General features: G+C 31.3%; 3 protein-coding genes across 9 annotated transcripts; 1 reads left to right on the forward strand and 2 right to left on the reverse strand.

Moving 5' to 3' along the window:
* The first annotated feature begins 688 nt into the window (after positions 1-688).
* Positions 689-5450, forward strand: LOC115245254 (peroxisome assembly protein 12). Of its 2 annotated transcripts, none has more exons than XM_029823483.1 (6): positions 689-1060; positions 1358-1466; positions 1576-1772; positions 1870-2238; positions 2339-2424; positions 2515-5450. In XM_029823483.1, the coding sequence occupies exons 1-6, from the start codon at positions 941-943 to the stop codon at positions 2624-2626; spliced, it is 993 nt and encodes a 330-aa protein (XP_029679343.1). In that variant the 5' UTR covers positions 689-940; the 3' UTR covers positions 2627-5450. The 2 variants fall into 2 exon arrangements, with proteins under 2 accessions (XP_029679343.1, XP_029679344.1); XM_029823484.1 differs by having other exon boundaries at positions 1873-2238.
* A 6-nt stretch (positions 5451-5456) lies between these two features.
* Positions 5457-10202, reverse strand: LOC115245253 (merlin). 6 transcript variants are annotated; one of them, XM_029823481.1, is made up of 9 exons: positions 9637-10200; positions 9428-9557; positions 9129-9334; positions 8428-8655; positions 8088-8297; positions 7879-7985; positions 6859-6988; positions 6409-6747; positions 5457-6273 (listed from the first exon to the last, which is right to left on the reverse strand). In XM_029823481.1, exons 1-9 carry the CDS (start codon positions 9721-9723, stop codon positions 5896-5898), a joined length of 1815 nt encoding a protein of 604 aa, XP_029679341.1. In that variant the 5' UTR covers positions 9724-10200; the 3' UTR covers positions 5457-5895. The 6 variants fall into 6 exon arrangements, with proteins under 6 accessions (XP_029679341.1, XP_029679340.1, XP_029679339.1 ...); XM_029823480.1 differs by having other exon boundaries at positions 6838-6988; XM_029823479.1 differs by having other exon boundaries at positions 7879-8297; positions 9637-10202.
* A 1365-nt stretch (positions 10203-11567) lies between these two features.
* LOC115245290 (ubiquitin conjugation factor E4 B-like) lies at positions 11568-12979 on the reverse strand. The gene is made up of 3 exons (XM_029823538.1): positions 12360-12979; positions 11968-12277; positions 11568-11675 (listed from the first exon to the last, which is right to left on the reverse strand). The coding sequence occupies exons 1-3, from the start codon at positions 12597-12599 to the stop codon at positions 11617-11619; spliced, it is 609 nt and encodes a 202-aa protein (XP_029679398.1). The 5' UTR covers positions 12600-12979; the 3' UTR covers positions 11568-11616.
* Positions 12980-12985: the final 6 nt, after the last annotated feature.

Here is a 12985-nt window from a genome sequence, read left to right on the forward strand (position 1 = left end):
TTCAGTAAAATAATAAAATCTACGTCGTCAATTCCGACGACGTCATACGTAATATAATGTTATAGAGTTGAATCTTGTTCATTTTGCTTGCTCTTAAGGACCAGCGCACATGAAAATATTTTATTGAATCTTTCATTTTAGAAATAAAGGACTCTGATTTGTTGAATCCTTTATGCCGCGTGCATAACGCATAATACATATTTTTGAATACACAAATTTATTTAAATTATAAAAATGCGACTTTCCCAAATAAAAATATTAATGAATATGTTATTCCCAAATGATTTCTAATCGATTCCGTTCATAATATTTATTAAACATAATTAAGATCTGCTAACTTGACGCTCGATAAATTTTTATTATTACAAAGAAAATATTGTTTCCTAAATGTTAAAATAATTTTTCTAAACTTCCCCAAACAATTCCCAAATTATAGTATTATTCCGTCGAATATTCGACTGTGATTGGTCGATTTGCTTGCGACTGGCGACATGCGATCAATGTAGAACGGGCTTAACATGTGCGAAAAGAACACGTTGACGGATTTTTGTCCAAATTCATCTATTTATTCTAATTACCGCGAAGAGGACGGATGTTATGAACTTTGTAGCCGTTACGAAAGCATGACGAACATATGAAATAGAAATGTTGCATTAAGTTCAAGATAATTTATTCCGAAATGACGGATTTTTGTCCAAATTCATCTATTTATTCTAATTGCCGCGAAGAGGACGGATGTTATGAACTTTGTAGCCGTTACGAAAGCATGACGAACATATGAAATAGAAATGTTGCATTAAGTTCAAGATAATTTATTCCGAAAGAAACGGTGAAATCATCAACAGATAATACATTTCAGGTCGGCGCGAAGTTAATACTTTGACAAACAGGTTAAATCTAAGGGTAGATCTTAACGTATATGTCCATGTAAACGAGAGATATGGCAGAGAAGGGTGCTCATTTGACTGGAACTGCGTACATCAGGCCTTCTATCTTTGAAATTATTGCGCAAGAATCGCTCGCGTCTACCCTCGAACCAGCTTTTAAAAAGATCCTTTCGGTACATTATGTTGTTTTGAAATGTTTCTTGAACAATGCAATTGCTCCTTTCAATTATTGTTTGTCAGAGAATTATATCTATTTCTCATACATAGCAAATATATATTTCTTGAAAAAAATATTCAGGAATATGATACAGTAAATATATAATGAATTTGCGAATATATTCCACATGTAGTTTTTTATTGGATAGTAATTAGCCATAATGTTTTATATTTCTTCTTAAAATCGTACATGTGAATTTTATTTATGTTAAATTTAAAATATATATAAACTTTTTACTAAATTTTTATTTTAGTTTCTTGTTTCTTTCAATCCTGAAAGATATGAACATATTCTTCAATGGGCAGACGAGGGTTATTTAATTTTTAATGCATTCCTTCAACGATATTACCTAAAGAAATATTGTAAGTATTTTTGTAATAACATATTTAATTATTGTTAATAATAATATTTTACTGTAATTTATATACTCTTCTGTAAAAACAAAAATTTTTTTTCATCCATTGTTTTCAGCCGCATCATTTTCTGAAACATTTTATGGTTTAAAGCGTGTTGCAGTCGTCGATTCTAAACTCAAAAGAAACTTATCATATAAGCAACAAATACTGTCATTGATATTAATTGTAATATTTCCATATCTAAAAAATAAACTTGCACAACTCAGTTCGAGATATCAACTCGAAGAAGTAGATGGTCGAGCATCAAGAGAGGCAAGTTTAAAATATACAAAGTATATTTTAAAATCGTTATCTTTTTAAATATGTATTGTGCAATAACTTGTTAATAATATTAAATATATTGATTCAGAAGGGGCGAAAATTTTTTCGTAAATACATTGTTAAAGGACACTCAATTCTTTTTATAACGTACGAATCGCTCGTATTGTATAATTACATACTTTACATATCGAAAAAATCAGTGTACCCATCACCTTTGCTAAGATTGCTGTCCGTTACACTGACATACGCCGATCCACACAATGCTCTTACTATCACAGAATTATTGAGGAAGATAAAATACAATTCATTCACCATTGGCGATGGATGGAACATATTTCAAAGATTTGTCACTGGATCTCTTGAATTGGGGGCTTTCTTCTTACAATTTCTCTCATGGTGGAGCCAGGAAAATTACAATATGGACATCATGAGTCTTCCAGCTCCACCACCTCCAAAAGTAAAAATTAGTTAAATAAATCAGCTTATAATTAATTGCACCATATAAAATCAAATAAATAATTTCAGTTACCGTGAATAATATAATATTATTCCAATAGGTGCCAAATGTTGCACAGCGATATAAAGGAATATGTCCACTTTGTCGCAAACCTCATCGTATACATACAGTGCTTATGGTATCTGGGTAAGTGTGTGTGGATAATACTTACTGATGTATCTTTATTATCTTATTTTTAAACAAAATATAATTAATTAAGTTAACTTAATTTTATAGTTACATCTTTTGCTATCAATGTATTTTATCGGAAATACGGAAAAACAAGAGATGCCCGGTAACACATTATCCTGCCAAAGAAGATGATTTAATACGTCTGTATATAGAATAAAATTATATATATTGTGACGTTGCCGTCTCGCCTCCGTCTTACCTCCAGAGTAAAGGCCAAAGCACAAAGCGGACAATTCACAATATATATATATATATATATGTAAAAATACGTAATTTATACTATTTATAATATAATGTATTATATATATATAATGTATAGAGAGATAAAGAAAGTCGAAAAATAAACGCTGATTGGCCATAATTATATAACTAATATAACATATCGTTTTGGAAAATTATTCGTGCATGCGATATTGAATTATCATACTTTTATACACGTATTAGTAGAAGAAAAAGTTAACTTTTTTCTCAAAATAACATTTTATTCTTTTATGACACTTTGCAGCATATTAAATGGCAAGGTACTTTTATATAATCAGTTACTAATATATATACTTATAATCTTTACAAGCTTAACTATAGATAAAGTAATATAGATCTTCAGAAAATTATATCATTATTGCAGAGTTACACAACAAAATGATGACACAATGGATGCTTTCCATTAACAACACAGTGCGATACAGAGTATCATTCTATCTTCTTTCAATACCAGTGAACAACAAAGATAAAATGATACTCCGTGTCGACTTGAGTCACTAAATGGAAAGCACCCAATAAAACATACAATGAGTCGAAGAGTAATGAATAACATTCCAAAAGATTTATACATAATTTAGATGTGTTAATGTGCGTCATCCTTTTAATATCGGGCTCCTAATATAGTCAACATGCTATAGTGACTATTGTATACTATGTACAAATCACACTATCTAAAAAATTGAAATACTACCTAAAATAACACATAATAAGGCACATTTTTTTCTTAAAAATACATTATAGCTTCTAGTAGCTTCGAACAATTTTGTTTCTATGTGCAATGAAATGTCAATTCCTCTTTATATCTGTATAAATTTCAACTTAAAATTTATTTAAATAATAATATAAATATATCCAAAAATATAATGGGAATATTTACTATTTGATAGATACACTGGTATCAATAATTGATGTAATGTCATTATATATACGATTATCGCGCGATGATAAAAATATGTAATCATATCGTATAAGACTCAAGCATCAGTACTTATTAATAATCATATCTAAAATACTGAGCGTTATAAAAAGTGCCAATTAATATTACTATTTTTTTCCTAATCTAATTTTAAATTAAAAATAAAGAAAATATGCTCGATGTAAATTTCAAAACTGATTAATAACTGAGCAGGATAGTTCGAAACTACAATATTTACAGATGCAAATATTTTCTTATGTCATATACAATACTGGTCCATATTGTTTTTTATTGCATCCAATGTATGCAATAGTAGTACAACACTCAAATTATTGATTTGTATACATGGACACATAACACGATAACTTTAAGGCACAACACGATTAACTCGAGCAGTTAAAGTGTACGTTTGTTTAAATCTTAACTTCAACATGATATTTGCAAATATCTCGGAAATAGAGTATGCCAATGTTTAAGTTTATAACAATGTATATATGAATCACAGATAACATGTAAGTTTGACTTGGATGAAGAGAAAGAAAAAAAAAGAAAAAGAATTCCACAAAGGAATTTCTTATATGCACACACACACACACACACAAGTGTATGTGTGTGTGTATGTTTTGTTTATAATTAGAATGTTATATATGAAACATTGTATATATTCCATGTACAGCCTGTATAAAATATAATTATATTTGTTTAAAACAGGTGATAAATATATCTAATCATATTTATATTGCTATAAATTAAATATGCAAGCATATAACTATGACAGTTTTTGTCGAGCACTCTAATTGGCTTAATTAATCCCTATAGATAAACTTATAACAATTTAAAAGTACAACCTATGCTTTCATCAAAAATATATAATCATTTCTGATACTTTATATCATCACTGTGTGTCTCGTCAAACAAAGTTATAAACTTAACATGTGTAGTCCTGCCAAACTGATATTTAACTAAATATAGTTACTTGATACTTTTTTCATATAAATAGAGCAATTTAAATGTAAAAAACATAAAATATAGGGATTATCAATAAGAGAAGAGACATCAAAGATGGACTATCTTGTCAGTCATATATGATCGACAAAGTGTAAATGGAAATTTGTGTGTCAGGCACTTGTGACTGATGTGGCAATCAATGTGTTAATAAGTGGGCACAACATATATATATGCATATAATATCAAAATATTTATGTCTATTGGAATTTATAATACACGGTGAAACAAATATATGTGTATATATGAATTTGTTTTTAATGTGAAATATGAAAATAACAAATTTATTTTGATTTGTTTGCATACATGCAGTACATTCATATATGCATGTCAACTGAATATTTATATGCATGCAAATTTATCTAACATTTTGTATCATAGCATAAAATGTACATATTCTATATATACAGAGTATTCCATTGTTATACTAAACTGAAATAGTTTCAAATAAAATTTGTTATTGTAACACTTAAAATTAACAAATCGTAATAAAGGCGTAGCGTCATTTTGAATACATGTAGATGATTGGAAGAATCAAGAGTTAATACATAAAGTCTAAATAGCTTATTGGTAAAAAGCAATGGCTGAGTTAGGATGCTTTCCAGCTACGGAACACAGTGATACACTGTGTGACACAGTGTTATACAGTATCGACTTGTAGCTGGAACGCTGTTTCCGATCTATATGCTCAATATGTGCATATATCAATGATTTAAGCAGCCATAAAGAAGATCAACGATTTGTAATAATAATTTAAACTCGCAGAAGATATTTTCGCTGTAAAAGTTTGTATTTTTCATGAACACATCATTTTAGCTGTGTATGATTGTGTCGACTTGTGTCGTAGTTGGAAAGCACTGAGTCGTACACTGTGTTACACAGTGTCGCCTGTGTACGTTGCTGGAAAGCACCCTTAGATTCCTATCACTTGCTCTCAATATTTTTGTCGCTCATATATTTATACTGGAATGTTTTGTTATTTGTAATATGTAAATTCAATATTTAATTTTTATATTAATAAAAGATTTTTTCCAAGTTTTTGTTAAAAAATTTAAATTCGTTGAGAAATGTGACAGTATAATTTGATGCAGCTGTGATGGAACACTCTGTGATATAGCACATTTTTGAGTATTACATATGTACGTATGTCTATATAATCGTATTTTTCAAAATTCAATTACTAGCTATATGACTACTAGTCATACATTCAATGGGTGTCTATCAACATCTGTTTTTTGCAAAAACTACAATTCTTCAAAGAAGGCGACTCTAGCTTTAGTAGATCCGGATTTCACCTTTTTCAGTGTGCTGTACTTATTCTCACCGAGTCGGACTTGCTCCTCGTGCAGTTGATCTAATTCGCACTGCTTCTCACCGACTTTCAAAACTTCAATTTCGGAACGTAACTCCCGTAGCTGTTCCTGCAAGTTCTTACTTTTCTCCCAATAATCGCTCCGTTCCTTTTCAATCTCTAATGAAAGTTGATCGACATCTCCGTCGCCAATAAGATCATAAGATGTTAAATCAGGTGGTAGAGGTTCTGCGTCCAACTGCAGAGTTTGAAGATCTGCTTGTAGATCTGATGGAAGCACTTGCGTCGAGGGAAATAGATTTGGCACAGGCTATCGACAAGTTAAACGAACGATGCATAAGTCAAACTTATATAACATTATATATGACTAAGCGTTATATAAATGACTGAATACATCTTTCTATATATCACTCTGTTTTTAAATAAACATTAAAGCTATACTTACAGTTATGGTAGCGGGTATGTAGGCATTTCTACTGAGAAACTCCAGTAGTTTTTCTTTAGCTTCTTTCTCGGCGACTCTTGCACGTAACAGCTCGTCCTTTAATCTTTCCGCCTCAGCAGCTCTGCGTTCCGACTCTTGGACCAGTCTTTCTGTTAATAATTCAGCCTCTCTGGTCTTTCGTTCTAAGTGGACCTTCTCTTCTTCAGTCTTCATATTATTCAGCCGTATGCGCGTAATCTCTTGTTCGGCTTCTGATGCTTTCTGACTTAGAAGCATCGCTTCTTCTTCGGCTACGCGGCTTTTCTCAGCTAAAAGATCTGCAGTCTCTTCAGATCTTCTCTATAAAAAAAGACAGTATCATTTTAGTATAGTATAGATTATTTTATATCTTTATTTAATTTATAGTTGTTATATTCTTTATATCCTTACATATATACAATCATATCTTACAAGAGCTTCATTTGCAAGACGTATTTCCTCTTGGTATTGTAAAAGTCGATGCTCCATCGCAGCCTTTTCCCTCTCCGCTGCTTCTCTCAATTGTTTTTCTCGTGCTAATTTGTTTCTCTCAATTTGTCTCCTAATAATATCATAATCATTTGTAAAGAAGTTCACAAATAATTATATAAGTGATTAAAAAATATATATCTTACACTTATACTTTATATATACATATATATAATATACATGTTATTTATACAAGCATCTAAAGATTCTGTAAAAGAGTTCTATTTTCTGTAATTTTTAGATTATAGATTGTTAAAATATGTGTGTAAGAGTACTGCATAAATAATTATTTACTAACCTTAATATATACATATATAAAAACAACATGTCGAAAACACATATGTCTAAATATCGCTTCCTATAAAATTGGCAAAAGAAAGAAGAGCATATTTTGTTAGAAATATAATAGTGGCTAAGCATAAGAAAGATTACAAAAGCTGTATTTTAATAAACTCTTCAATATCCAAGCTAGAAACAAGACTAATTATTCAATCTATATTTATATAATACACAGACACTTATTAAACAATTTTAATTTGTGCAGCAATTTAAGATTTACATGTTACTTAAAGCATGTTAAGTTTTGGCAATTATTAAAGAAATCGTCACCGCATATCGCTATAAAAAAAAATAAAGAAAAAAAGCATATTAAAGTTTATTATCTTACATTAGATTTCTTTTTCTACTTTTCTTATACATATATTGTTCATAATTATAATCCAAAAGATAAAAATTGATTTTCCTATTAGCAATCAAATTATCAACTTATGGAAAATATGTTTTTTCATTGTTTTATAAAGCATATAATCAGAGCATTTACTAAATTTCAAATTACATTATATTAATTAAAAAATTCGGACAATAGAGATTATAAATTAATCAAACATCATTTCGGATACAAACACGAAAGACATTTCTTGCATCAAAACAAATATTTTTACAAAAGAGTATGCATTTACTTGCCTGGATTTTTCTTCCTTGGCCTGCGCTTTCATCTGCTGAACCTCCCTGGAGTCCGGTTTGCGCCTCCTCATGTACAGATCGTGGTTGCCAATACACAGGTCCAGGATCTTAACAAATAATATGTGAGCAGCTTTGTCACTATTATGTTCGTCCAACCCTAAAGCTATCAAATTCTTCACCCAGCTGGCAACATCTGACTGTTTCTTTACCAATTTGTTCATGCGAACTTTCTGCGAGAAGAACACGAAGTTTGGTGACGTTTTCTCCACGGTTTTGATTACAAACTTCTTGTCATCGAAGCTGATGTGACGAATTTCCGACCATTGAAATGTAGTCTTCGGTGCTAGTTTGTTTTCCTTCTCATAGATATTCAATCCCAGTGCTGTTACTCCAAGCCAAAGATCTGTCTCCTTCTTATTCTATAAGGCAAGAATTTATATTAAAAATGGATCAAATTTTTCTCTGAATAATAATGTACATAATGTAAATTTAAAAACTGAGATAAAAATAATCAATGCAGACTTTATCAACTGATATCTTGGTACTTACACTAATAGGAAAATAATTTACACCATACATATCGAGATCTTGAGTAATCTTAAGATATTCCATTTCTGCTTCGTCCCGAGACATGCCACGATGATCGGCGTACCAAATCTTTATCCTGTCCTCCCACATTTCTGGAGTCATTTGGTACTGATCTATAACTCTCTGTGGAAGCAAGTCCTCGCTGGCAAGCATTCCAGGGCGATATAAAACTTCATCGTAATCACCATACTGATAATTAAAATAAAAATTGCAAAATTTTTTATACCGCAGACACAATTTACAATAAATTATTTTAATTATTCATCTTTATATAAAACTAATTTTTTTTAACAATATGTTTAAATTTTAGGACATAGTTGATATAGTATAATATTTACATATGAAATATCTAATGATATAGTGAATCTCTAAATACAAAAATCTCTCTGTTTTATAAATAGAATTCTATCTAATGGGTACGCTACAAGTTTTGGACTTGATCCATCTCTCGCCTAAGCAATTGATATTTTGATCCAAAATGTATATAACTTAACAAGTATGCTCTTAATTCTCTACATCTTATATATTCTGTATAAATAAAATTTCGAAACATCTGAGAGACAAGTCTATGATTCATTTAAAATATATTTATCTATTGTATTTAAAATTAATTTCATAAATCATATGAGCACTTTTACTTGCAAATTATTATAAGAAGATACCTTTGCTTGGACAGCATAGGAAGCAAGTAACACGGAAGCCTCCGGTGGGCAATAAATGTCCATAGATAGTATAGCTTGCTTCACTTGTAAGAAGAACAAATGTTGAGTCACTTCTTGCACAAGTTCTTCGGCCACGTCCTCAGGATAAAATTTCGCCAGAAACATGAACGGTGTCGTTGGTTGCTGGGAAATACCCTGATCCTGTACTGTAACCAGTTCAGTGTTATTACAACAAACACGTTCAATGTCATTTAACATCCCAGATATGTCGAACAAAAACAACAATCGATTATAATCACCTTTCTTATCTAATTTTAGCCAAGAGATAAAACCCTTCGAGTCTTCGTACTGGAGTCCAAAGTACCACGTTTCTCTCAACCCTATCGTGCGGCACACCAGGTCGAAAAGATCCCTACCTGTCGATCTCCACTGTAGCACAGAAAATTGCGTCAATTCGCAAGAACAAATCTACAAGGTCACGACGTGACAAACACTGTACATCACCAACCTCCAGATTGAATTCGAGCTCCGCATCCAGGGTGCAGACTTTCACGGGGAAGGATCTCCCAGATTTCTTCCTGCGAAACGGTGACATCTTCACTTTTCGTTGTTTTCGCACGGCATCGCGAAGGACATGTTGCCGATCGCTTGTCGCGACTGATCAGAGCTCGCGCCGATTTTAAATAACATTTCGACGTAGCAGCGACATTTTTTTTCGCGATTTCGTCCGTCGAACAACGCGACGAATTGTGAGCGAACGAATCGAATAACCTTACATATCTCTATCTCTCACGACGCATGTCCTCTCCCGCCCCGCGTAATCCCGGACGTAATAGCGAATGTCTAAAATCGTGACAGCTCGTTCAAACGTCTGATATTCTTCCTCGCGCGCGTGTTCACGTCCTGCCTGACTCGCTAATTTCACACATGATCGCACATTTGATGTTTTTCGAATGTAACACAAATACACATGCGTATGTAGGTTTGCCGTTTGAGCCGCCAGTTATTCCGCGGAATTGCACGAAATTCCTGTCAATTCCTGCATCTCTTTCCTACAATCGATCCGGTTTGGCGAACGAAAATTTTAAATAATGACGATTGTATCGACCACGCTACAGAATTCCTCATTATCGACAATCAACATGCAGGCATAGAATATACAGATAATCTCGTATCGTTGCTCGTATGTTATTTTATTTGATCTTTTTTATAAAATATTCTCTCTTAATTAAAAAATTTTTCTTGCACTGATAACATATTACAATTTAAATTAATTACAGTTAAGCCTCTGAAGGACCTTTCTTCGTTTGTCATATGGTTCGCATTCATTTTTGCGCTTTGTCGTTGAGCTACTGGCGCGTTATAACAAATGATTCATTAAAGTAAAAAATATAAAGTGTATATGTACATATATATATTGCACTGTTTTCTTTGATTTAATTAAATCATTCATTTATGATATAATTTACAAAGATTATTTGCATCTATATTTTCTTGCAAATTATGTCCAATAAATATATATCCATTAAATATAATGCAAGGCTCAAATGTATAATACAATATACAGCAAACATATTCACGAATGAAAATTTGCATTTTCTAGAACCGATAATTTAATGCAGGATGTTTCTCAGTTTCTTCCCTATTAACTTTGTCGACTTATTCTACAAACAGACAATTAAAAGAATTCAAATTTATTTTTTTTTTTGAATTACGAGGAAAGTGCGGATTTTTTATTATAGATCCTATAAATTTAGAAATTCATTAGAATTATATCGTGAATTATACCGTATTTAGTATTTTTCTAAATATATGAGAAGCGAGCGCACATCTAAGCACACATATACAATAATTTTAAAAGATATAAAAACTTAAAATAATTTTATCTCTTTTATATTTCCGCTATTTTTGGAAAGATATTTTTATTATAAATATAAAAGAAATTATTTTCTCTTCTTTTCAAATTTTTGTGCTGCTTTTTAGAGATATTTTTGATCACATTTCTGTTCGTCGAATTTGTAAACAAATTTATACAGGAAAAACTGGCATGCTTTACAAGATACGTTATTTTCGTTTTTGCATTATTACATTCATTATTTAAATTTCGAAAGTAAATGTATTTCCTAGTGTTTTCTTTAATACATGATGGTACATTCTTGATGATTTAGATCTTACTTGTTTAAAAGTTATTTATTAAAAATTGTAGCAAAATATTTAATTTTTTTTTATCAGATCTATTTATTCGATTTTCCAAACAATATAAACATAAGAAAAATGTTTTTTTCTAATTTTGATAGTTTTACTACTATTATACACCCAAAACATCCTCAAAAAAGAGAGGCGGAGGGGCACAAGTAAATATAATTTTTATTATACATAATATTGCTGTATGTTTATTGTGTTACATTATTTTATATATATAAGCATTTATAATGCTTATCTTTTTCTCTCCTTCCCTATATTCTTATTTTTATGTGCATAATTCTTGTCACCTTAGCACTGTTTTTTTTTGTTTCCATATTGATATTCTTTCTTTCAAGTCGGGCACTGCAATTTCGAAAATAATTATTAATTTGAGATACATTTCTACATAGATAAAAACTTACAATAATTTAAATACATATTTTAAAATCGGCATAAGGCATAAGATATTAAAAAATTTCAATACGATAGACTTTAAAGGACAGTCAAAAACTATATTATCTATGACACATCAAATATTTTTCTAATATATTTATGTATATGAAAATGCATTGTTATGAAATGTTACCAATATTTAAACTAAAAGAAACTTGACTTTATCAAAAAAGAAAAAAATATGAACAGTACATGTACTTACTTGGCGTGAGCATATCTTCGCTAAGCGGCTGCCGATTGAAAGGATCCGTGGCACTGTTGAGTAAATGTCTAATGATAACTGCTTTGTCCATAACAATACCAGACGGTAGCTTGACTGGATCCTCCATAAGAGTGTCCATCAATGGATCCCGAAATTCCTCAGGAGCGTCGCCACGCGCGCGATTGTCTCTTGCGATTACCGCCGCACGCTCAGCGAGAGCTACGAAACTCTCAATTTCCGTCGTAGTTTTAATGCCGGATCTCTCTAATTCATTCGCAGCGTCGGTGAATAACTCGTTATAAAACAAATGCTGCAAAAATGAATTTATATATATATATATAAACACATATATGTGTAATATATGTATATGATATATTATAAGAGATACTCACTTCATCATTGGCTAAAGCAGCCGCAAAATTATCACAGTCAAGATGTAAATATATATCAATCAATTGACTGAATAACTTCTTCGGTTGCCATCCGTATTTTTCCAGTTTTTTCACTGTCAAATTTTCAGACTTAGATCCGCACAACTGTTGCAAATTGATATTCAACATGGCACACAATTGTCCGACTAATTCCGGTCGTAGAAACGGTTCCTTAATGTCGACTGTTAAATAATGAAACATGGCAACTATTTCCTTGGCTAATTTAAGAGAGAATCTGACTTCTTCCTCGTTCTCCACCAACTGTTTCGTTCTCGATTGTTGTTACTCCTGCGAAATAGCGTTCCACGTGATAGTGTCGGACATAAGTTCCTCCACCTCGAGTATATATTTCAAATAATATTCCTGAGCGTCCTCGAGCAGCAAACTGGTGTCGTTCATCAATATGTTGATAAACTTGACAAAGTGCTTGCCGTTATTACTCTCATTGACGATAGACGCTCGATGCATCGGGCTATGCCACAACGAATTTAAAATCACACTTATGTGATAACATATCGTAAACTTATCCTTAAATCCGGAACTAATGTGAAGGATTTCAACGTCGGTATAAAACTTCATGAGATACG

Source organism: Formica exsecta, unplaced genomic scaffold (genome assembly GCF_003651465.1).
Source record: "Formica exsecta isolate Colony F162 unplaced genomic scaffold, ASM365146v1 scaffold933, whole genome shotgun sequence".
NCBI classification, from domain to species: Eukaryota; Metazoa; Arthropoda; class Insecta; order Hymenoptera; family Formicidae; genus Formica; species Formica exsecta.